The following is a 27382-nucleotide window of genomic DNA, read 5'->3' as shown; positions in this document are numbered from 1 at the left end:
TACTGCGTGAAAAAGTAATAAACATTCATCTATTCCATATATTCTCACTATTACCATATATTTTCACAAACTTTCGCATTTATAATATTAAATATTTAAACTCGAGCTATCATTTTTTAATAAAAATGCTCGTATCGTAGACGTATTCATGGCAACTGGGTGTAGGTATAGGATTATACCAATTAGCAACTCACAACAAATGGTATTTTATACTAACAAAATATTTATATTGTTTCGATTTTTACATATTTCAATTGCCACTTCTGAAATATGGATTGTTATGTTATTTATAGACCCACCTATAGCATATTATCAATCGAATAGACCTTTTACTTATTATTAATTCTATTTTTTTATATAAAAATAGCATTTATCAGCCCTTGGGATACAAGCTATCTTCATGTCTTTCATTGAGATCCGTTCAGCTGTTTAGTCGTCTAATGGTAACAGACAGGTACACTTTGACATTGATAAGACAGAAATAGAAATAATCTTTATTTAAATAAACTTAAAATAAGAACCTTCGAATGAGTGGTAGAATTAAAAAAATATGACTGTGAATAGTTATATTTTTTAACACTCATTCGGAACGCGGACTCGTCACGAAAAATTAGCAACTACTTTTGTTGCATTTTATATGGATTAGTATAGATTATTTTGGTGTATAAGTACTATAGTGATGCTTAGATGAATTATATTTTTTTAGATATCTTTATTTATATTTCGTTTAGATCAAACTAATAACGTCTCAAAGAGAAATGTTAAATTTTGTTTATTTTAACGCTTCAGTTAACTACAATTAAGTTTATTAAAGCTTAGTCGTCTTCGATTAACTGATCCTGTTAAATTTTACCTAATATAACATCCAAACAAGTTGAATGGAATGTGCTAATAACAAATTATAGCAAACTAGTTTTTACTGTCAACTTCGTCCGTTTGATCGTATTCGTTATACTTTCAAAGTTTTATTGTATATGTTATTATTATATACATGTTTAAATTTCAGGATATTTTATTGGTTGAATTGAAGCGTTTTAAACGTACAAAAAATACTGAAAACTAACAAAGAATATTAATATTATATACACTAATACAACTAAAAGGAAGTTTATGAGTTTAAATTGTTTGGGATAATCTACAGTAGGTACTAATGATCTAATTTTAAAAATTCTTAAATGTTGGGTAGCCCATTTATTAAGGTCGGCTTATAGGCTTTTTAACATAACGCTACGGTCATTAGGGGCAGAGCTGCAATGAAAAATGTTGCAAGAACGAGGAAAATGTGACACAAACGAAATTGCGCGGGGCAGCTATTAAAATATAAACATGAGAACTTTTATTGAGAAACCGAATAACACATTACCTTGTACGTGGATTAGTATATTTCAAAACAACGGAACATTTCACGAATGCAAATATGTCTTTTGGTATTTTCACACAAATATACACATGCGCCCACGCACTACGTCATTATGACTGTACGTCAACATTTCTGGCAAGAAGTCATGAGTAGCCGATAATGTGTTCAAATGGACATTATCAATAGGTGGGTAATTAGCCCGGGCAAATTGCCCACCGGTTATCCGCATATCTTGAACAATGCCGCCAAGGAATGCTGGCGATGAAAGTCAAATAAATAGAAATCTTTATTAACAAATATATTATATAAATATCTTTGTTTAACTAGATTGACTAGGTAATAGACCTAATGATAAGTCAAAATTATCATCTGTTCAGTATATTATATGGTTCAGATGAGTAGAACCGACTAGGAACTCTGTTCTCTTTTCAAATGAAGCTATGGGAGATTTAGTTTTTGTAAAAATTTTGTAATATTTTCAATCGCGTTTTTGCTGAAATTATGCGTATTTAAAGCAGAAGGAAGAACGAGGATATCACTTTATGAAGGAGGACTACTGGCTAAACGGGGCAGCATATCAGCGCTACCGTGTCAGATTGCCGTCATCAGAGATGATTTATATTTTAACATTAAAACATATGTATATATATGTTAGCCTACAAAATATTTATAATATGACCCATTAGTAGTCAGAATTATGTAAATAAAATAAATATGCCTAATGGCAAAGCTTACAAATCAAGCTACTTGATGGCTGAAATAGATGAGACTGAGGTGGACGACTTTATACAGACTATTATATAGACTATCTAGTAAACTATTTACCTATCTAGATAAAATAAATAAAGAGATAAGAAATTGCCTGCCTAATTTTTTTATATTAATTAATTACTACGTAATTGTTTTAATGCACCGGAGTCCCGAAGCGGATATCATATGAAATTTTAAACAACATTCCATCATTAAATATCGGTTTTGCGTCACCATTTCGCCCACCATCCGTGTTTCATTCATAAAACGGAGCGCACGCATGTTGGAGCGATTTCAATAAACAAATTCTTGTTACTTTTCCCGCAAACTCTATTTGTGGGTTGTATTTGAAGATACCATTTATTTAGGAATTTTAATGAAACTTGTTTCGATCATGTTTTGTTTTCGGAAATGAGTAATACATAACGTCTTTTTTATTGACATACTTTACACAGATTTTGAAGTGTAATGATTTTTATATATGTGCTTTTATGACTGTCTATCTATTTAAAAAGGAATCATTCAAGACAGAAAAACAAGTTTAGAAAACTCATTTTTGGAGTACTATTTTATTCCTTACAGCATGTTGACTTCTATGGAGCAAAGATAAGAAGAATTATATAGGCCACAAATTTTCCCCGATTTTCGTTTTTTTTCGACATTTTTTTAAAAATAAAAGTCTATTATAAATCTCATCTTAATAGTTTTATGCAATTTTTTGTAAAATTAGGGGGCAACACCAGGCATAGATTTTCGTTTATTTACTAAGTGTGTCCAAAATTTGGAAGATTTTTTTATTTTGGTACATAGTAACCATGCAGCGAGTCCGCTTTTATGGGATGGCATTAAATCTCAGTATTGCCAGCGCTCATAGGTCCTTTACCTACGATAAATAATAACCCTAAGGCTTTTATCAAAATTATTTGGAAAACATTATTATGAAAACTAAGTTGTTACATCGGTTATACTAAACTATTAGAAGGAGTTGACAATGTATGGACGAAATGTTTTTGCCACCCGGGTAGCTAAGCCAAAATAAAAAAAAATAAAAAGTCGTAATGGTATATAGAATGGTATAGTAAACAAATAGGTAGCTTAGTTTAGGTTTTGTATTATGATTTCTACATTAAAAACTGTGAACCCAAATTAATATAGTATACAGAAAGGTAGGTAATGTGAGGTTTTGTATTGTGCCCGTTGCAATAAAAATTAAAGCCACAGGTCGAAATGGTATATAGAAAGGTAGGTTAGGTTAGGTTTTGTATTGCGACTTACAGTAGAAATTATGGCCTCAGAATAATATAGTAAACAAAAAGGTAGGTTAGGTTAGGTTTCGTATTATTTTTGTTCAACTAATATCAGGGAAAAGAAAACCGTCTTCACAAAAAAAATCAACGACAACGCCTCGCGGGCCTCTTGAGGCCCGCGCACACACGCACCCTCTAGTATTTATATAAATATCTTTGTTTAACTAGGTTCAGTAGAAAAATGAAATTATGCGTATTTAAAGCAGAAGGAAGAACGAGGATATCACTTTATGAGTGATTTTTTAAAACATATGTATGCTAGCCTACAAAATATTTATAATATGACCCATCCGTGACTATTATATAGAATATGATTAATTACTACGTAATTGTTTTAATGAACAGTACAGAAATTTTAAACAACATTCCATCATTAAATATCGGTTTTGCGTTCGATTTTCCCGCAAACTCTATTTGTGGGTTGTATTTGAAGATACCATTTATTTAGGAATTTTAATGAAACTTGTTTCGATCATGTTTTGTTTTCGGAAATGAGTAATACAATTATAAATGATTTTTATATATGTGCTTTTATGACTGTCTATCTACGACAGAAAAAGAGGGGTGTTTTTATCTTTGTGTGTCCGATTTCATTGCGTTTTTTTTTGTTCAACTAATATCAGGGATTTAGGTCTTAGCTTAATTTATTAGTTTTTTTCCGTGATACAATATCTAAGCAGTACAGAAATCGATTTCACATTTAATTTAAAAGCTTTACTGTCGTATATTATAATCGTATACCGTACACTCTTAAATCTGATATTTTCATTTAATAAATGTTAAACTAAACATAATAAATTACACATACACCAGCGTTTCGTTTACATTTCCGTGAATAAATCACACTCATGGCTAAGGAATTTAAATTTATCACTAATTGTAAACCTAATACCATAGCTACGTAACTATCCCATAAAACACCTCGGCAGCCTAACTGCTCGAACAGTGTGGCACAGCGCTTTACTTTCGATGGTCACGACTTCAATCCTCGCACGATACAATCATTTGTATTTCTGAGTATAATTGTATGTCCAAGTGTTTTTAATGTATGTCGGCAAAAGGTTAAACCTACACCCGGGTCGCAAGTCCCGGGAACAGCCCGGAGTTTCCCTCTCTGCCACACGATGAATCCGAAACCCCCACGGTAAATGCAAGCAAAGAAGTTTATTTACAAAAAAATGTACATAAGTATATCTATCAGTTATTAATATCTATTATACAAGTTCTGCTTAGATTTGGACTAAATGGCGCCGTGTGTATTATAAATTATTAAAACAAATCCGCTTTACATTCAACCTTGCACCGTCGATTTGAAACTTATGATATATGATACAAATACAGCTTAATCGCACTAAATATTCAAATAACAATAGAATAAATATTCAGTAGATAACAGATTATAAATTCATATCATATGGATATTCATTAACATGAATCAATTTGACAGCCCAGGTAGTGTAACCGTTTAGTGGTGTTCTAAACCACTACCCGACCGATTGTACTTCCGATGGTCGCGGGTTCGATTACACGCAGGATGAAAACATTTGTATTTATGAGTATGAGTGTTTGTATTGGTCTGGATGCATTAGTGTGTGTACATTGCACCTAGTACTCACATAAAAAGTTCGACTTAGCTTGGGAGTAGATGGCGGTGTGTGAATTGTCCAGTTGTTATTATTTTTGGTTTTATGTGCACTGAATAACTGACTTTCTGTACCTTTTGGCACGTTGTCAGGTTCAATTGGAATTGAGCACGCCTTGAAAGATTATTGTTAAAGAAGAAAAAACCACCTGCTCTGTCTTTTCAGCTCGTTTTTTGTTGTCTGCAGTTGTTTCTAAAATAGTATTATAACAATAATGTGAATCAGCTACTGCTCCTGTAAATTGTACAACAATCCAAGCTGGGATAAAACTAGTGTTATGAGTATATACGAGCTCCTTATCGATTACAGTTATAATAGATTGTTTGGTGTCGACATATAAGAGTCTTGACTTAATTTTAAAAATTATTAAAGTACTATAATTTTGTTCCGCAAAAGGCCACCTTATTTATTTACTATAAAAACTATCTCGACGCAAAAGAACCCAACCACAACAACTAGTATAAATTAATATTAAAACTATTTTATCACAAGACTATGCCTACGTGAATTAATATAAAGAAAAGTATTCTGCTTGTTATTACAGGATTTAATTTATTTCAAAATGAAATATATTACTTGAATATTTCGAAAGTACACTTTTTATTATAAATTTGGCTATAATTACACTATAATTGTAACATTGAACAACTAAGGTACATTCTAATTGTTTTAATAAATCAATCTCAATGATGGAGTGTATATAGATACTATACATATAACTATATGTATGTGATTTGTGTATTTTTTGGCAAGATAGCAAGAAACCACTGGTGTTTGTCGTTGGCATTATCTGGACCATTGATATATGGAAATTTAGTTAGTTCACACAGAGACGCGAACCAGCACAGACTGATGGTTGTAGTAATAAATTCTTTTTTTAAATTTCAAATTAAAAATAATTACGTGTATTGATGATTTGAAATTCGAATAAGTAAGTACATGTTCAAGATTTAGAATATTTATACTCCTAAAATATTTTTAATTATATATTATAGACTGCCTAACTAGCTCGGCGGCTCACCTAATGGTGAGTGGTAACCATCGCTTATATATACGAACAGAATAGTGTTTTATACAAAATTTACGACAGACAGCTGTACGTTCTCGAGATTTTATAGTTCTCTTTTCTATCAACATTTAGTTGTTTGGGCTTGTAGCAAATCTTAATTGGAATCCCTAATTGATTGAGATTTTTTAATTAATATAGGCTTAATTAATTATGTAGAATTCTTATTCATCTTAATTAATTGCAATGGCAAACACGTAGATGGTGCTTTAGATAGTAAACGGTAAAAGTTGTCTATATACATGTAAAGCACTATGGACATCACGTTACATGTGACACCCGTGGTACCATTCATGTGTAGCCATTCTAGATTCTGATATAATTTTTAAGAAAGTGTCTTAATGATTTTTTTTTCGTTTTTGGATTGACCTTAAAATATACCTGATATATGTAACATATGATATTGAAGTAATTTTTTGTATATGTTAATATTAAATATTAATATTATAGTATAAAGTAATATAAATTAATCTGTGTACTAATTGTGCAGTTAGGTGTCTACTTAAAAATATCCAAGTACCTAATATTTCGGGTCAGTTATTTTTACGCACGAGTAATGTTAGTGACTCGCAAATTACAGAGTAAACTCAAATACGTTTCTAGGTATGGTGTTTTAATATACTGTAGTAATGGCAATATTTCTTATTGAGTGTAAAACAAAAGAAAATTATTAAGATTCCAAAATGAAAATATGTTGGACGATGTTGGAGATGGACATATGTTGTTGTTTATCTGAAAAAGGTAATATATCCTAACGTTATACTCAATATATCTTAACGTTAAATTTCATTAAGATTCGTTCACTCCAAATTTAGCTTTTCACAACCAAGTCGTGAAAAGTCAAATTCAGATAGTGTCCAAAAGAACTGACTGGCACAATTAGTTATATCTTTAACCTAATAGGTATATCTTTACTAATATTATTAAAAGTAGTAATTTAACTTACGTAAACATGATTTATAATAAATATATATATGCTAAAAAATTATTCATGAATTATAAATTATTTTCTAACCATGGAGTTCAGAATGTACTGTAATATACACTTACATAAACAATAGACAAACAATAAATCGCAACTCCAATCATATTTATTGAAAGAGAAAAATAAAAGATTTAACAGTATTGCATCCTAAGCAATTTATCTGATGGACATTAAAACCAATAAGTCAGAAAGCGGCGAATAATCCTCAAAGCACTGCAACATTGATCATCTCTTTTGAAAGATTGATTGATTCATATAATTTTAGTCGGCTGTTTCCATTACGCCACTTTTGTTATATTGTTCCAATATTTGTTCGATGATACTACATCTTTTATATTCTGTTTTACTAATTGAGATGTTCTTATACCTATGTATAGTTTAGAATAATGGATACTCAATGATAGTGATAAAGCACTTTCTTTAACATCATCCCAAAAAATCATTGTAGGAAGTATACTGATCGATAGTCTTTAGGATCGCGGATAATTTCTCAAAGTATCCGTTACAAAAAATAGACTTAGCCACATTTTATCTTAAATCATTCGGGTCAACTCGCGAGTATTAGTATAGAATATATGTTTTATATAAATGGAATGTCAAACAAGCTGCCGGTCCATTTGTTGGTGAGTCTTGTAGCCTGTGTACTCCTCTTATATGTCCATTCCGCAGGACTAAATACCATGTAATTTTAGCGTTTTATCTCTCCTTTCAACGAAAACACAGGTAACATATTTAACTCGGCGTTTGAAATAGGCGATACTACCTCATGAAGACTACTCTGTGCAGAGTCTAACTGGATGTATTAATATCGATTATTGCTTACATGTTACCTTTTACTTATATGTTTTTCTTTTGTTTCAGGTGTCGTAAGCGGATCACATAACAAACAACAATGATTGTATTATTATGATATTGCCACTAAAGTCTGTGCTCCCTTTAATGTTACCATCAAAAGCTATCGCGTCGAATTGTACAAAGTGTAAATATTAATGTTTTGATATAAAATTATTATTACGCTTACTAATTATATTTAGGGCTATTTTTAAAACACTTCTAGTGATACGTACCAATTTTTATATATAGAAAAGTGAATGTGATCGTAATATCGGTATAATTTAAATGGATATGTATTACTAAAGAGTTAGGAGTCCGTTGTGTGGTATTTAAATTGGTGGGCTTATAATCGTTTGGCCAAAATGTCATCGCGGACTGGGCAGCGCGGTTCGTCGGTGGCGACCAGCCAGAGGAAGCACCGGTCGCGGTCTACCACCAGGTACGACATGGAGAAGAAGCCGAAGAAGAAAGATATGCGAACGTCGGGCACAACGAGTCTTGTGTCGATACCTAACAGTATCAAGCTGACCATGCTAAACAGCGGCCTCATATCTTTTGGTGAGTAATAAACAGTTTTATAAAAATATGTTATTTGGTTTTTATTGATAATTTCAAATATGGCCCACGCTGTATGTATGTTAATATGAAAAATGAAGTTGTTCTATTTTTTGTTCGGGAATGCAAATTAAAAGGTGGTCAAAATCGTGATGTAGGATAATCACGATTTTGACACTAGTACGATCAAGTACGACTTTGGTCATTACAAAAACTTAAGTCGCAATATATTGACCTTATTGGACGCTAAATTAAATATTATTATGTAATAAAATGTAAACTACATTCTTTCAATGTAGTTTTCAATGTAGTCATAGGCTAATATAATTTATGCATATCAATTATAATATACATATGTCGCTAGTTACAGTATTCAAATAATGGAACTATGTAATATAAATACTATATGAAGGCAAAATTGCAATAACAAAAAGACAAATATCAGGGTACAATAAACTATTGTAGTAGTTATGCAATGACAATTAATGATACTGAAATACTTTGGTACTATGTCAAAATAATACTGTTAGAGTTATGTTTAAGAATACTTTAAAGCATAAATAATGTCACTATGACAAAGTACTAAATGTATTTTACTTGAACTTGTACGTGACTCTACCTTTCGAATTCGAATACAGCTTCGTGTTTGTTTAATCGTATTAAAAATAAATCATTCATACAAAGTCAAGGTCACATATTTCATGATAAAATTATAATTTTTCGGAATTGATTTTATGTTTCAATCTTCCGTTATTTTACAGTTTATGTCTACCGGAAAAATGTCGTGTTCTGAAAAACAATGGTGACGACATACCGGTATTTAGTGGGCGATGATTTATTGGCTATTTTTTATGATGCGGTATTTATTTATGAATGGACGGTCATATTATAAATTATAAAGACTATTTGGGTTTTATCGGTTATTTTGCTAACTAGTTGAGCCCGCGACTTAATACCCGTTTAACTTTTTTGTTACCGATTCAAATAAACCAATCATTAAATATTAATTGAATCTTCCCAGAATATGCTAGTGACAATCGCTCTGTTTTTTAACAGTAGTCCACAGATTTATTGGTAATTCTCATTTTGTGCTTTATATAAGTTTTTGTCATATATCTTCCATGTATGTAGACAGTCATCAGTTTATATACATATTAATTAATGACTGAATACAAATTTTAAAAAATGTATACCAAGAAAAATATTTAAGGATAGTACAAATTAAGTGGAAGCATGTAAAGTTTGGTGAGTTTACCTTGTTGCTTGTTTACTTTGATGCTCATTCTTCTGCAGCTCACAAACACTTAAAAGGGGCCAAGGAGAACGAACACAGACGAATAAACACAACAGTACACTTCAAAACACGCAAACATCGTGCGATGTTTAGTTTTTGTCTGTAATGTCAAGAAATAAAGGGTAAAAACAAGGAGAGACTAGCAACCACATACTATTGAACAATGAAAAATTTAATAAATTTAATGACAACCTCTGGTGGTCTAGGTTTAGGTTTAGCACACCGCTTTACGTTTGGTCGCAGGTCGATTCCTCACACGGCACAAATATTTTTATTCATTAGTATGATTGTTTGTATCGCTCTGGGTGTTTTCTATGTATAATATGTATGTACGAAAAAATAATATCTATGTATTTGTATCAATTATCTAGTACCCATAATACATGCTTTAGCTAACTTAACTTGAGTCTAGATGGCGCTGTGTGAATTGTCCTAAGATTATTATTATTATTAATTTGATGTAGTATTCTTATAAATATAATATACTAGCCGTTACTCGCGACTTCTGCTTTTTAGATAAACTGTATACATCATCATGACACAATCCAACATTTCATTCAGCTGTTTAGTAGTTAAAAGCTAAAAAAACAGCCAGACTCATTCTTCTATTTACAATTTTAGTAAGGAAGTATGGATCAGTATTGATAGTTATATTATTACTAAATACAAGATATAAACATACATATTTATTAAAAAAACACAATAACACAAATATTAGATTTACTATTAATAGCTAGTATTATGAACACCGCAAAATCATTACAATATCCGTACTAACAAACAAAATCAACATAATACAATATATAAATTAAACAATCAATGTAAATAAATGTGGGGAGAATTTAATTAATTTCACAATGAATAATCCAGTATATATTGTATGTACTGCAAACAACTGGAATTATTATATGAAATTATTATCAAAAATTACAGCAACAACATAATAATATATAGCATAAACTTTAGTGTTATTTGGTCTGTAAATGAAAGTCCCATTAGATATATCCAACCTGTAAGTATTTATAAGAAATCATACAATTATGTAACAACAACAAATTAATATAACATTTATTACTACAGTACCTAATTTTAGTACCATCTATATCGAATAATCAAATCACCCATACAATTCAAACAGGGATCGAAATTACGATGGCTTGAGGCTTCGAACCTCCAGTGGTGTCCTCAGACTAAAGTCATATCCGTTAGGCGGAAGTTGGCCTTCAGCCGCTCCATAAATCCTTTCACGGGTTTGGAGTGCCATCTGCACTCGTCCCTATCGTTTGGTGAAACTGTAAAGGTCAGCTGTGGGCAAGAGTATTAGAGTAGTTCGAAACAAAAACATCGAATATAAAACAACCACAATATCATGTACTTTCAGTCAGTAAAAGATTTGCAGCAGGTATGCAGAGCTATAAAATGTAAATCCCACATATTTCGCCAATATTCGATACAATCAAATTGTTATTGGAATTGCCCGTGCGTCTGGCACTGAATGTGTACCTACGTCACGGAATACCCCGATTTGAATTTAAAAATAGGCTTGTATCTTAAAATTTTCCACGAGATTTTCTTGTAAAAATAGCTCTGTCTTTAAATATAAATGTACAGTTTCCTTTTGGAATATCGTACAGATATGGAATTTCCATTATCTGGGTTTATTTCAGTTTAGTAGGATTTATTTTTGAATTTTAATTAGGTAGAATAAATAAAATTAATACATAACTAATATTTAACAATATGTGTGATTGATGCCTCTTCTTTTATTTTTCAGGCAGTTACTTACAGCTCATTTACATTATACCTGTAAAATCTTTCCGTGTAATAATATAATTTTAAGATTTTTTAATATTAATAAATAATATACCTTCCTCAAAAGTACAGTGCATTCGATGATGAATTACCGACTTAGTGCGGGCTTATACAAAATACGAGTATATCTGGCAAATGCGAAATATCGCTAGATAGCTACTCGCCCCGGCTTCGCATGGATGTACATATAATAAATATATAAACCTTCCTCCCGAATGACTCTATCTATTGCTGAAACTGCATTAAAATCTAATGCGTATAATAAAAAATGTATAGCTTAAAAGATCTCAGCGAACAGACAGCGGAAGCGACTTATTTTACTATGTAAAAATGTAGGAAAAGGTCACGAGAAAATTACGGTTTTATTACATCATTAAGTTTATATTACGTTAAACCAGATTTACTTATCAATTCAGGCTTTGTATTCTCCCGACTACAAAAAAAACAGTTTTTCAATCTAGTGATTTTTTTAAATTTTGTTGTTATCAACTCTATGGCAATTAATTACAAATAAATTAAAAAAATAACTTCAATTATAAAAAAGACTAATATTTTTTAACATTTAGTGATAAACTTTTCCAATAATCACTTAACACTTTTTTACGATATAAAATCATTATTAAAATCCCATAATATTTAGCATATAAATAGAATTCAACTCACAGATGAGGTCAGGAATAAAAAACGCATTAACACAGCAGAAAGTTGTTCACGTTGTTACTGATTCTGTACAAAAAAGTACCTACGCATCATTTTACCCGAGTTCGTTGTACGAAAATAGTCTGCAAAGGCTGTTGGCCGCGTCTAGGTCAAGATAAATGACGTCGCCTTACAAATAGCGACCATGTCTGTTATTCCCTGATTTTTGCCAACTAGTTCACAGTTAATTTAGTACTATTTTTTTTCTATACTCGACTGGTCATGATAATTTTTTAAATATTTTCATTAGGTGCTTTTGCGGAAGTCTAAGCTATTGAATTAAGAATTCAGCGTTTAATTTATTTCTACTATTATCGATAATATAATGCATGAGGTTACAGATATTTGATACATTAAATTAAATAATACTAGACATGGAATAGAGGGCCTTAGAAAATATAAATTATATATATTATAAAACATTTATATTATATATAGTTATAAAACATATATTTAGTGAATTAATATAAATATAATATACTTTAGGGAAAAATTACAGTACCATCGCAGCTAATTTAGAAATCCCTTTTAAATACATGTGAGTTTCATATTAAAATTCAGAATTTCACTAATTTTGTAAAGTATTTAGAATTCTAGTAATTTTATAAAATCTCTCGTATATTTAGGTATCTATTAATTGAAGATATGTTTTATCTATATGTAATTCTTCACGAGTATTCAAACATCCAAAATATTAATTAGAGATCGCAAAGGCTAATGTGCAATAATCAAAATAAAAATAACATACAGCTTACCTATGTGACTGTTATTCTAAATGACGTAGTCAGAAGCATTATCAACTGTCGTTTTTAGGTAAACATAAAAAATACACTTTACAGGCCCATAATCACTGAGTATAAGTATTTCAATCGACAATGACAGGAGGAGAGAGAATTAATCCGAGAGATAGTGGTAGGGTACCACTATCTCTCGGATTAATTTATGAATTGATGTCAATGTTTTTATATTTTTTTGTGTTGGTCAGATTTGATCTCTCAACCTCTTGACAACCAATTCGCCTAGTCGCCTACTAGTCTCTAATTATAATAATTAATAATCTATTTATTTATCTGAATTACGATTAATCTCTGTACCATATTTCATTCAAATCTTAGTCGTATATTAAGTCGTCATAAGACGATAACATAAATACGTTCATTAAATTCCCGTACATTATTATCAAATATCAGTAAATTAAGCGTGATTCATAAAATATACATTGACTCAAAGAAATAATGCCTACCACAATATACAAGGCGCCAATATATTTTCTTATTAATTCTGGGTCTCTTTTAGAATTCAAAAGCTACCCTTCTCATGCAGTTCCTTAACGGAAATCCTCCTACACAACATAATATCGCCGTTTACCCGGGATAAGGGCGCTGTTACGCGGTAAACAGACATTTGTGGTTATTACTAGACACTACTGTTTATCGGCACCCTAATATTATCGAAAAAGGTTAAGTTGAATGGAGTGAACAAATTTTTATTTTATTTAGTACTGTAATGCCTATTAAATGTAATCCGATTTAAAATTAGAGAAAACATATCCATCGTTATTTAGTTCTTCAGACTGACTTTTTCGAATTATAGTGAATATATGAACTTCTTATAATTCATGGATTTACGGTGCGGTAGTCGGGCCCATCGTGTGGCAGAGAGGGAAACTTCGAACAGTCCCCAGGACTTGTGACCCGGGTGTAACTTGCCAAGGTATGTCAACACTCACCATTAACGCTCGTGGTTCTCTCCATGCCCAGCCAAATCTGGTAATTAGATACAAGTTCTAGTATAGAACCTACTGCAGGTCTAGATAGATCTAATAGAAAATTGAGGAGAAATTTCGCTGTTACACCTCTGGCTCCCACTGCATAGAATTTAACTTAATAGCCATTTTTAGTTAATTCATTTATTAGTCTGTATTTTTTTGTTTTTATTACAATGAGCTCTACCAGTACATTGAGCATATAAATCAGAAAATATTTGTCTGTTTGTTACCTTTTCACGGTGAATTGGCTAAATGGAATTAATGAAATATTATAAGAAAATAATTTATTTCACCGAAAATAATATAGGCTATTTGTTATCAAAAAATTTAAGGCTACTTTGCGGGTTGCAGTTATTACAAATACGATACTGTGTCTATATATCTTTACGTTTATTACCGACCACAACTAAACTACTGAAGGGAACGAAATTGGCCGTGAAGATAGACTTTATTACGATGATGGACGTAGTCTATATTTTATTTCAAAATGAATAGTGAGGAGGAGTGAAATAGAGAATAAAACTTAATATAAACGAAGCAGTGTAGTAACACATAATTATTATATATCTAACGTTTTTAGGAATATCCTATTGTATTTGTTGTTAAGATGCGAAATTAAATTAATATTTATTAATGTAAATTAATAAACGTCGTTACGCAGGTAACTGCGTAATGACATATATATTCGACAGGGATTTGCAGCACTAATCTATCTTCCAAGGGATCAACTACCTAGCCCTTTTCAGTTGGCTATAGGTAAACAAGATACCCTTACGAAAGGTCCGGTCAGGGTCAAGTTATTAAGTTCAATGTAATTTGTGGGAAATCGGAATTCAAATGGGCACTTCAGATAGAGGTTAAGCTGCGAGCAACTCATTAGCTATGTATTTATTATTTGATAGTTGGTCGACCAAATTAGTTCTGAGTAACGGATTGGATTTGCTTTTAGATATTCTGTCATTCTTTTGAATAGGACGTCGTGAATTAAATGCCGCCGAACAGTAATGGTCCCGCGCGAGTCAATTCAAATTGTTGGTAATGAAAATAGATCACATCTGTCATCTCGCTTTATCTGTATAAATGGTGAAAAGAAATAAAACGTGTCTTAAATATGTGCCGTAAGATTTTAATTCACAACAATAGTATGAAGAGGTTCGATATAACAGAAATTAGGCCCTACTCGTAACTTCTGTTTACGCTAATTACATTTTCATTTTATTGTTGAGCTTTTTTGTATGTTTTGGAATGCCATTCAAACTGACATTTCACCTATTTAATAGTGGCAACTGTTGTCAAAATTATTTGACCATGAATAATACTACTCATTTGTTGCCATTTCTGAATATTAATCTGCAATGTCACGGACTTACTCTTCGAATAGGAACATGGGTTACAAAGCAAGCGACATAATAGCAAATAAGGTAGAGGTGCATAGAAGAGCTTCGTATTATGTCTACCTCGGTCATTCTATGTAATGAAATATTATCTTGATTCTTATCTTGTTTGTATAGCTCTTTTATTGATAGTCAATTGAATACTTTATTACAAAGTACTGAAGGTTTATTTGATAAATTTCAAATCTTATTCATCTGTAAAAAGAACAGGTTTCCTTTTTATTATGAGACCCCTCAAAATAGACTATTTTATGGACGAATTCTATCCGGACCCTTTTGTATTAGCTATTGACATTATTACGTTGGGTTGCAAAGTCTATATACATATACAACCCTATTTCATAATCCCAGATCATATTTTCACATGAATCGTAGCCTCCGTGTTCTGAAACAAATAAAGTCATGCAACCCTCCAACAAAAGTGGCACTCTAAGAAAGTGGCGCAGTTTAAGAGGCATTGACGTCGGATTTAAATCGAGATATGAACTCTTATACTACAGTTTATAGCTACGTAGAACTATTTGGTATTCTGTGATACAACATCGATATGGTTTTTATGAGAAACAGCTGACGGCTCTTTCATAAAGTCGATGGAAAATCGTTTAGACATAAAAGAAAAAGACGTAAACGTATTAAGACCAAACTAAATAAATTTTCATTTCTTTCCTTGTTTTACATTTTTTTTATTTAGTTTCATCTTTGAGGAAATAAAATACCAAACTAGGTCGTTAATAACCAAACTGACAGCTGAGACGTGGGCCCGTAAGACAGACATGATTCTGAAGAGAACCAGAATTTTAAATGTTAATATACATCTTGATTTGTTTATGTAAAGTATTATACATATAAACTTTTCTCTTGAATTACTCTATCTACTAATAAAAAACAGCTTCATAATCCGTTGCGTAGTTTTAAAGATTTAGGCATACATAAAGGCAGGCAGCGACATCGACTTTATTTTATACTATGTAATGATGATGATAATGATTTAAAGGCTATAATAGTATTCCTGTCTGTTGCATATACTGCTTGTCAGTAGTAATGATATCTGAATACGTTGGATAATATATATAAATAATAAAAATATTATTATTATTACTAATAATATTTTCGGAAATATCCTGGCCTTATTCTTTACTACTCTGAATTATACACAATAGAATGAATGAATGGATTATTTCAAATCTGGCCGATATCGAAAAAAAGTACTTAATTACTGTCTATATGTCAATTTATATTTTATATTTCTGGCTAACGTCGACAATTGATAATGCTTTTGACTTCCCAAATAATGGTTAACCGTCATGACGGTATTTATTTTATGTTTTTATATTTTAAAAGTATATTGTGACACAATCATTCAATTTCCGTAGGGCTGTTGATGTATCGTGCTATGAACCAGGGTTTATAATATCGATAATCGATAAGGAGTATCTACTCTCGTGGAATAAGAAGGTAAAATATTACAATTCTCTTTCACGAGTGTTGAACACCTACTGTAAAATCCTTTACCAAAGATTATCTTTATATATTATATATTTTTTCTGCATATACATTAAAACACCTGACAAAGGAAAATTTCATATTGATTTGTGACTATTATTAAAGTTTTTAAGTATAATTAGGGTTATTTATTATTTTCAAACAAGCAAAAAATGGGTATGTAAATGGGAATTACTCTTTCAATGCAATACCCTAAAATTTTGACAATTTTCGTATTTAACAAAAATATAATAAAAAAAAATAGGGAACTGGATTTGATTTTCGGTTTCTAAAGTCTGTAGCAATTAGGAGAATATCAATTTTTCGGAAGGAAAAATCTTATATTCGTGTATATTTAAGTATATATATGCATACAATATATTAATATTTTCCTCGAATACGAGGAAAATCTTTTTTATTCTCATTGTACAACTGAGAAAACGTTACCATTTTCATGATTATTTATTGTTATTTAGGTACTTTTAGAATACAGCGGCAATACGCATCCGAGATTATGGGCCATATTTTTAATAAAACATTATCCTCACGATTACATTACGAAGGCCGTCATAATAAACTAAATAATTAAAGGTAAATATACCCGAGTGAAATTTGGGTGCATAGTAACCGGTAAACCGGGTTTTAATTGCGGGGCACGTTAGCGCTGTTCCCGGAACTGACGCTCACAGCCTTCCGCTATATCTCTCCCACGCTCCGTTATGAACCACGTTGTACTTTGCGCCGTGGAAACAGCATGTTCTATGGTATACAGATGTTCTTTTTTTACATAATTGTACTATACATTTCTTAGTTTATTATTTATTTATTTATTCTTTTGCACACAAAAATGTATAAATGGCGGACATAATGCCTGATGGTTGCCTTTATTAGTCACTAATGATCCTCACTCGGGTTTTTGTAGGGATTTCAAAATTCTTGAAATTGTTGGCCCTGATCTGACGCTAGAGCCTTCCTCTCTCCCTAGTATAAACTGTCGACCTCCACGCGGTTCCATTGGAAACCATCGTGATTAATTCTTAGGAAATATGCGTGTATGGGCTTATTGACCTGTTTTAATCCTCATGTCATCTTCTATCACTGAGGCCACCCAGTGATACCCACTGTTCGAGTGTGCATCTAGCAAATATGCAATGGTGCATCCATTGCATATTTCTACATACAAAATTGCAGGTACTTTAAAATTCATTATTGAATTAAAATATCGTGATTTTACCAGTGAATAACCCATATTCGTAATCTAGAAATTATACGTAACATCACTAAAGACATTGCTTATAAGTGATAACTTAATAAAGATATTATAAACACTAAGCCGTACCGGGAAGCCGGTGTACCGTACCGGTAAAACCATCCGGCCACTACCGGCTTTTAATTAACTGGAAAAGCAGTCTCCTCCCTCAAAACCGACTGGTGCTTTGCGTTTTACGTAAAATGTAACATTTCCGTCAGACACAAAATTAACTTTTAATGAAATTAAATTTTAATAGTGTGCTTTTTTTAATTTTGATGAAGAAACTGAATGTGGGCAAATGAAGCATTACATAATATAAAACAAAGTCGCTGTCGCTGTCTGTCCCTATGTACGTTTAAATCCTTAAAACTACGCAACTATACACTTATTAGCGTAGGATTAACCGAATAGTAAGAATTGTTACGGCCCCGCGCAATTAGGGACACCGCGCTCTGCCTTCTATCTAAACACAAATACAAAGAAAATATGGAGCCAATTAAAAAAATATATCCATTATATCGACGCTGGGGTTATAAGAACTAACTTCATATCAAACTAGAAACGAAATCAATGACTCTTGAAAGAATTTGCTTGTTTTGCGTTGGTTTAGTTCGGTACTAAAGCAGATGAAATATGAATACTTTCTCCTCAGGAATGATACGTTATCATTCCTGATGAATTCTATACATCATTGTAGAATACTATACCTTAAAATACAAAAATAAATTGTCAAATCAGTGCAATGCTATTTTCCTTATAACAAAATCATTTCTTTTTTTATAATATTGTTATAAATAAAACAAGGATATATTATAAAAAAAATTAATATCATATTAAGTAGAAAATTAGTAGCAGATCACTTCATCAATTCAAAATACTCATCAATATATCTTTGTACTTTCAAAACCCAAAACTCCTTCTGCGGACGCCATTTGAACATAAATTAGGAAACATTATGGGCCATAAAACCGTGTTTGCACCCTTTATGTTGGGTCTAATTAAGACACCAGACGCTCTGATTTGTCTGGCGTGCGAATTCAGACCTCGGGTTTTCTATTTGACTAATTTACGAGAACAATGAACCGTGATAATAAAATGGGATGGATTTATTTTACAGTTATCTTGAAATAATTGTATTATAATTAGTCCTCTTTTCTTTTAGACTATATCAAAACAGAATTATTTTTTTAAACACTTTTATATTTTTTTATATTGTTCAACATCATAAGTAGACTCGTGACTCTCAGAACGATTTTTTGTACAAAACTGTACTTCCACTTTCTTTTACCATTACAAATGTATTTTACACATTTGTAAGTTAACAACCAATTGGTAGTAAATCCTTATAGAATAGCCGTAGTTACTTAAAATACTTCTTGTATGAATTTTGGAAGCATTTCATCTGGTTGTATATAACAAACAAGCTCTAAACCGTCATTTTTAGTCGCTCATAAAATCCGAAACCTAAATTGTTAGTGGTCATACGTGCACTTTGTTTTGATTTCATTAATGCAACATTATCAATCACTTCATCACTTCATCAAAATAAACCTCAAATAACAATTAAATACAAAATTAAAAGGAGAATATAAAATTAAATTAAAATGTTTTGTTAAGTCATACAAATCAAAGCAAAACGAAACCAGGTCCAAACCAAATAAATGAGCGACTTAGTCGTAGAGAATCATATTAATGTGAAAAGGAATAGCTAATAAAGCGCAAATGTAAAAAAATGAAAAGGAAAACCTCGTTATTGTGTTGGTTGGCCGTTGAATGAATAATGCAGGTTCTAGAAACATCCGACACGTCCGAATACTAATCTGCTGGGACACCCGTGTCCCGTACACTGACAAGCGCCAAAATGTTAAGTCGGGTCCGCTGTATGCCTATTTACATATAAAATCTACATATTTAAGATTTCCAACATAGATAAATATCGTTGGATGATATTATACATATCTTTATTACTTTATGTCAAGAATATTATTTTATATGTTTTTTTTTAGTTACGACCAGAATTATTATATAATTACATTGATTTTAATGAGAAGTCTGATGATAATTTAGATATGTTATATATCTAAAATAAAAAAAGCCTATTTCAGATTTTACATTTCTTTTTTTTTAATTTATATTATTTATATACTACATATATCTTGGAGGAAGGCTTCCTCCAAGCGACTTCAATGTGTATGTTATTGTATTAATTTTAAGTAATAATCTTATTTTTATCATGCTCCTTTTCATGTTATTATTCTATCGAATATATAGTTTTTTAATGGGATTTAGTACAGAGCCAAATTTGTAAGAATACTACTAACCAAAACTATAAGTAAGAATAGAGTTACAGAGAAGAGTATATTGTTATGCCTATTTTAATTAATGAAGTATACTACTACTTATATAATATAAACAGATTATAAAATGAGTTTCTTATTTAATCAATTAATTTAAAATTCTTTTCCAGTTAATACCGCCGTTTTCAGTTACTTTTATTATAATACGTTATCCCGTCATGAACCAACTGCAGCACTTAAGTTAATTTGATTGCGGTGCATTTCATTTGCGAATTGAAATTTAACTTGTGTGTGTCTGGCGTACAGAATTGCAAACTTATTTATATCTGCAGTTGTATTCAGTCTTTGTTTAATTACTAAACCACAAGTCAATGTTCTAAACCCTACCTCTAATGGGTTTGCCTGCACTGAGGTTTAAAGCCATTCGTATTCCTTTCTCTCTTTATAATATTAAGCAAGCAAACCCTATAGATCTGGGAGGAAAGGAGATTGTAAGTAATGTGGATTGATGATTTTATTGTATTATTATTATATAGTATTTTATAGTATTATAATTTGTAATAAAAAAACCCATACATCTTTTCTTTCCCTAACACGGATAGCGCTACCTACCACAGTAAAATTTTGAATCCAATTTTAAATTTAATTTTAACCCCTACAGACGACTTTATTCAAAGTAGGTATACCTTTGTTATTCGTGACGAGAATAAAAACGTAATAAAAAGAGAATTAATATTTTTTATTCTAACCACATGGCAGTCTTACTTATTTATAAACTTTATAAAATATACTAAGTACAAAAGGAACTCCGCAGTGTGCAATTAAAACGGTACATTTCCTTTTATATGCAAATCAGTTCTCCTAAGCTGCTACTACGCGCCTGTTATTTAAGTCAAGCATTTCGTAGATAAGCACATGTCCAGCGGTCCGACCTCTATTGTAAGCCGAAATGGGATGCGTAATTCGTTGTTGTAACTTAGTATAGTTATTATGTAGGCTAAGCCTTATTTCTGAATGGTTATTATTTGGAACTAGCTGACACGGACAACATTGTAGCTGTTCAGTATAAAATAATTTTGTGCAATTAAATCAGTATTCCCATAGTATGTTTTGTTATTTTTTTCATACTTTTCCAAAAAGCGTGGAATCTTCTCGATTTTTTACAGTCAATATGAACAAAAATTCATTTAAAACATTTTGTTTTTCTTAATTATTTTTTATACGCTAGACCAATATAGCTAAACATAAATTTTACTGTGAATATGAAACAGATATTCATGCTTCTAAACTGTCCTTTGTGTCAAGAATACTGTCCCATTCTATTTTCTATCTCATCTGTCTGGATGGATAAAAGCAATTATTCCTCAGTTGAAAATAGTTTTCTCGTGTACCGATGGTTGACATGTGGAAATAGGTATAAACGCTCCCTTACTCCCCCGGCTTGTTAGCGACATCTGCACAGAGAGGAGACGGTCCAATTTGCAAAATTCCCTCTTTGCTTATATCTCAAACAAACTAACTTACGTGCTCATATACATTTACATAAGAATTTAAGTCATTTAAGCTTAAATTTGAATATTTAAGCGCTGTCGCTGCGAGCACGCGTGTTCATGAGACAATTCAATTTTCAAATTATGTTGGTATTGTTAACCTTATTTTTACGTAATTGGTGTCACATACAGGCGTTAACCGTCGCCAACATACATAAACAGCACTACAGACATCACGTTAACATGTGACGGGATATCGCTCGTGCATTGAGGACCAAGATGTTATGCCTCTTATCCTATGATTTCATTCCCTTTTAACTAAGTAACTAATCTTACCTATTGCATCCTTAAAGTAAGCTACTTTACATACGTAAGATTGAGGCTCTCACGCTGAAAGTAAAATAAAAAAATAATAAATCAAACCCGTTGCGGGTTTGATTTATTATTTTTACCCATTGGAAATAAAGCGGTGTGTTAAAGTGCCAGACCACCGAGACCCTCAAATAAGAATGTTATACGGTAGATGGCAGTTAGTTAACAATAATAAATTACAGTATTTGGCGAAATTACTTCCTTACTTTACAGCACGTAATATGAAAGGGTACTACATAACAGTAATTTGTAACAATGTTATAAGCGACTCTGAAACGGGCAACTTTGTCGCTCTCACGCAATCGCTCACTGCCCACACACTTTTTCAACTCGGGCACAATTCTTTACACAAAATATAAGATATTGTTTCTATTATAAGACGGTATATTTTGTCTAAAGAATTTGGTAGAGTATTTACTTTCACTGATTCAAAATATAAGAACCTAATGCTCTGAGAACTTGCATTGTTATCTATGGTTTATTGCTACATATATTTTATTATTATTATTGTTATTTTATATCTTTCTGTCAAGGTTTTGGTCAACGACCATGTGGTTACTTATGGTCTACATAGAATAACAGCGCTGTGATAGTAAGCTTAAACAATATATGCTGAATGAGGCCATTACCAGTAGCTAATTATTAACGTTCAAAGTGTAATTTAATGTAGTTTTATTGATATTTCATAAATGTATATTGTTAGTGGCCAATCAATGAATATAGTCCGATTTCTAATGCTTGATATTAATATTTAAGCTACTGATTTCACCTCTATAATCATTAGTGTAAGGTTTTTAATGATGGATGATTAAAGTTTTGTCAGAGCAATGAAAAGAAAATTGCGTAGATATTTCAACTTATTAACAGTAATTAATCTTGATTAGCGCATCGGAACAAAATAGATTACACAATGTAATGGTTTTCATAAATTCAGGGTTATTTTTTGACGATTCTGACAGTCTTGGTGGTCTAGCGGTTGCATATCTCCTTACTTCATAAGATCGCGTGGTCGATTTCTTGCACGGTACAAACATTTGTATTCATGAATATGATTGTTTATACCGTTTTCGGTATTTCTGTATGTATTTAAGTATTTCTATCAGTTTCTTAGTACCCATAGTACAAGTTTTGCTTAGTTCGAGACTAGATGGCGCTGTATATATTGTAACGGTTATTATTATAAAATACTTTGACTTGATCATTTTATATGTTGTTCCGAGGTGGATATGAATGATAATCTGACTCCAATTTTAAATGATTATATTTTAAAAAGTTACAAATAAATTTTATGCGCACGTCATATGTAGTGGACGTCGAAAAGGGTACAGGCGAGCCAACCTCAACCGGATTGGACCTACAGTGAGCCGATCGCTAGTGTTGTGCGCCGACATCCTCCGGGGCCTTGGAAGCATCGGCTTCCAATGAAGTCTCCTCTGATGGCTCCATCAATGGACAGATATACTTTACAGCACGTCGGAAATTGCCTGCTGCAGTTTTAATTTCAACAACGCGCACCACTCAGTACATATGTGTATTGACGAAACCTAATTAAAATATTAAATAGAGAATCTTGAATGTAAGGTCCAGTCATTTGTATATCATTAATAGAATAACCAGATGTAGTTTTAGCGCTACCGTTGAATACAACGCGTAGCTTAGTAGATTCACTAGATGGCTTAAATACTGCATGATGAGGAATAAAAAAGGATTGATTCGGAATAAAAACAGGTGATTCCGTCAAATGTCCTAAGTCTGCATACTCCTTAATAAATTCTGAATAAGATTGCTTGAGTATTGGATTTTTCACGAATCGTTTTTCTAAAGCTAAAAATTGTCTTTTGGCTGATCTGAATGAATCTCCCAAACAGTCTGGTGCAGTAATAAGGGGCAATTTAACACAAAATCTACCGTCCTTATTTCTATATGTATTTTTACAAAAATGTTGTTCACATAACATTTCCTCCTCAGTTCTTTTATTATTAGCTGTCGGAATCTGTTCCAACTCCCAAAACATCTTTACTGTTTCATTTAAACGATCATTACTAATATCTTTATGTTCAATAGCAAGATTACAAAATACTGAATTAGTGTTCCTGGTATACATTGGACCTGCTAATATCCAACCAAGTTTGGATTTTCGAATTATTGGTTTATTTGGACCAAGTTTGATTTGTTGAGACTCAATCAGGTCCCAAAAGATATCAGTGCCCAATAGCATGTCTATGGGTGCAGATCGATTAAAGTTAGGGTCTGCAAATTGTATATTAGAAGGCAAGTGAAGTTGAGAAATATCAAATGTTTTATTAGGTATATTGCTAGTAATTTGTGGAAGTACAAGACATGATAATTGTGTTTTAAAAATTTTATATTTAGATTTTACGTTAACTACACAACGTTCTAACGCATTAGAAATAGAAATAGAAATAGAAATAATCTTTATTCAAATAAACTCATTACAAGCACTTTTGAATAGTCATATTTTGATTCTACCACTCATTCGGAATGCAGATTCATCACAAGAAGAATGAGCAAGAAACTTGTGTGTTGCTCTTTTTAATAGATGTTTTTTTTTATATAAATAATTACAGTATAACAAGTAAGAGGCATGCGATAATCAACATAGAAGTCGCTACGCACTCATTATTAATGTAATCAGATAATATTGTCAGTGCTATAGATTTAAAGTTTTTCTATAAAAACATTATTATCGTTAACGAATTCTTCAATTTTATAGTAAGCTTTTTTGCAAAGGAACTGTTTTATTTGACATTTAAATCTTTTTTCTGGCAGATTTATAACAGACTCTGGTATTTTATTGTAAAACCTTACGCAATTGCCATAAAACGAATTACTAACTTTAGCCAAACGACATTTAGGTAAAATCAGTTTGTTATTGTTACGTAAGCTTTTATTAGTGCAATCTCTAACTCTTTTGAAACTGTCTATATTCCTTCTGGCATAGATGATATTTTCATAAATGTATTGAGAAGCAACGGTGAGGATATTTGATTCCTTAAAACACTCTCGCAATGACTCCCTGGAACCCATACCATAAATGGAGCGAATGGCCCTCTTTTGTAAAGTAAATATTGTATTTATATCAGCTGCTTTGCCCCATAACAAAATACCATACGACATAATGCTATGGAAATAGCTAAAATAGACAAGTTTAGCCGTTGCCACGTCTGTTAATTGTCTAATTCTTCTTACCGCGTAAGCGGCAGAACTAAGTCGACTCGCCAATTTAGTAATATGAGCACCCCATTGCAACTTGGAATCTAATGTGATACCTAGAAATACAGTATCGTCAACAAAATTAATAGATTTATTGTCCAATACGATTTTTGAATCTACCGGCCTTACATTGGGGAGAGTAAATTTGATACATTTAGTTTTATTTGCATTTAGTAGCATATTATTTGCCGTAAACCATTTTAAAACATAAGAGAGAGAACCGTTTACTTCGTCCATATCATCAATATGTCGATTGACTTTGAATACTAATGAAGTATCATCAGCAAACAGAACTATGTCAGCTATCTTTTCTACCATATAAGGAAGATCGTTTATGTAAACTAAAAATAAGAAAGGACCTAGAATAGAGCCCTGAGGAACACCCATTTTAATACTAGTTCCCTCAGACTTTACACCATTTATTTCAACAACTTGCATTCTATTATTTAGATAGGATTTCATCATGCATAGTGCTTCATATCTAATACCGTAATATTCTAATTTGAGTAAGAGTGTTTCATGATCAACGCAATCAAATGCTTTTGAGAGGTCACAGAATACACCGATAGCATCCTGTGACCTCTCCCAACAGTCAAAAATGTGTTTCATTAAAGCTACACCAGCGTCAGTAGTTGATTTACCGGCCGTGAAACCAAATTGCCGACTGTGAAGCAGTCTATTTATTTTAAAGTGGTGAAGCATCTGATTGAGCATAATTTTTTCAAACACTTTACTTAGTACTGGTAAGATAGAAATGGGCCTATAATTACCTACTTCAGTTTTATCCCCTAACTTAAAAAGTGGAGTTATTTTACTATGTTTCATTAAATTGGGAAAAACACCGTCAAAAATACATTTATTGAAGATAGTTACTAAATATGGAGCAATAACATCTATAGCGGTGTTAATAACTTTAACAGACATGCCCCAATGGTCTTCAGTATTTTTTAAATTTAATTGTTTAAATGTTTTCGTAATTGTAGCAATGTCAATAAATGTAAATTTAAATGTAACCGGACACGAAGCAACATTGTCAATAAGGAATGATTTAGCTGTACTTGGAGAAGAGTCCAAAGAGGACGTAATATCAGTTGGAATACTAGCGAAAAATTTTTCAAAAATATTGACTATTTCTTTTGTGGACGTTACTAGTTTATCATTATAATTTAACGTAAAATCATTATATGGACTTTTAACTTTGCCAGTTTCTTTATTAATAATATTCCACACTGTCCTAATCTTATCCTTGGATTCTTTAATTTTTTTATTTAGATAATTAGACTTTGCTACATTACATACCTTTTTAAAAGTTTTTGAGTATCTTTTTACATAATTTACGAATGTACTATCGAAACGGTATTTTTTTTGATCATATAAATCAAATAATATATTTCTACTTTTAAGAATTCCCTTTGTAGCCCATTCTGAAAATTTTGTTTTGTTACTAATACAGATAGTTTTTTTGTTAAAAGCCTTATTATATTCGTAAGAAACAATATTGAAGAAATCTGTATAAAGTTTGTTAGGTTCATCAGATTGAGGACAAAAATCTAATTTACTACGAACTGATATTTTAAATTTATTTATCTTATAACTAGTCAAGTCTCTTTTTAATAAATTAATTTTCCTAATTTTGTTTACGTGATTTGGAAAAATTACTAATTGACCACAGTGATCAGAAGGAAGGTTGTTTAATATTATTTTATCTAAATATTCACTGTTGCTAAATATGTTATCCAAACAAGTAGCAGACGTGGCTGTGATACGAGTGGGTTCGTGGAAGACATT

At 31.5% G+C, this 27382-nt stretch overlaps 1 protein-coding gene across 3 annotated transcripts in view; it reads left to right on the top strand.

Annotated features, from left to right (window-relative positions):
- Positions 1-27382, top strand: part of LOC131852409 (receptor-type tyrosine-protein phosphatase kappa) — a 168543-nt gene that overhangs the window by 72770 nt on the left and 68391 nt on the right. For 2 of the 3 annotated variants that reach the window (XM_059203088.1, XM_059203086.1), the window contains exon 3: positions 7973-8503. In XM_059203088.1, coding sequence (XP_059059071.1) covers positions 8308-8503 — 196 coding nt within the window. In that variant the 5' untranslated portion in view covers positions 7973-8307. Of the gene's footprint in view, positions 1-5903; positions 5992-7972; positions 8504-27382 lie in introns of those variants that run through there. The other variant, XM_059203087.1, reaches the window with a different exon arrangement.

Source organism: Achroia grisella, unplaced genomic scaffold (genome assembly GCF_030625045.1).
Source record: "Achroia grisella isolate CSIRO2021 unplaced genomic scaffold, CSIRO_AGI_Agris_v1 utg848, whole genome shotgun sequence".
NCBI classification, from domain to species: Eukaryota; Metazoa; Arthropoda; class Insecta; order Lepidoptera; family Pyralidae; genus Achroia; species Achroia grisella.
This window is presented reverse-complemented; position numbering and strand designations above follow the sequence as displayed.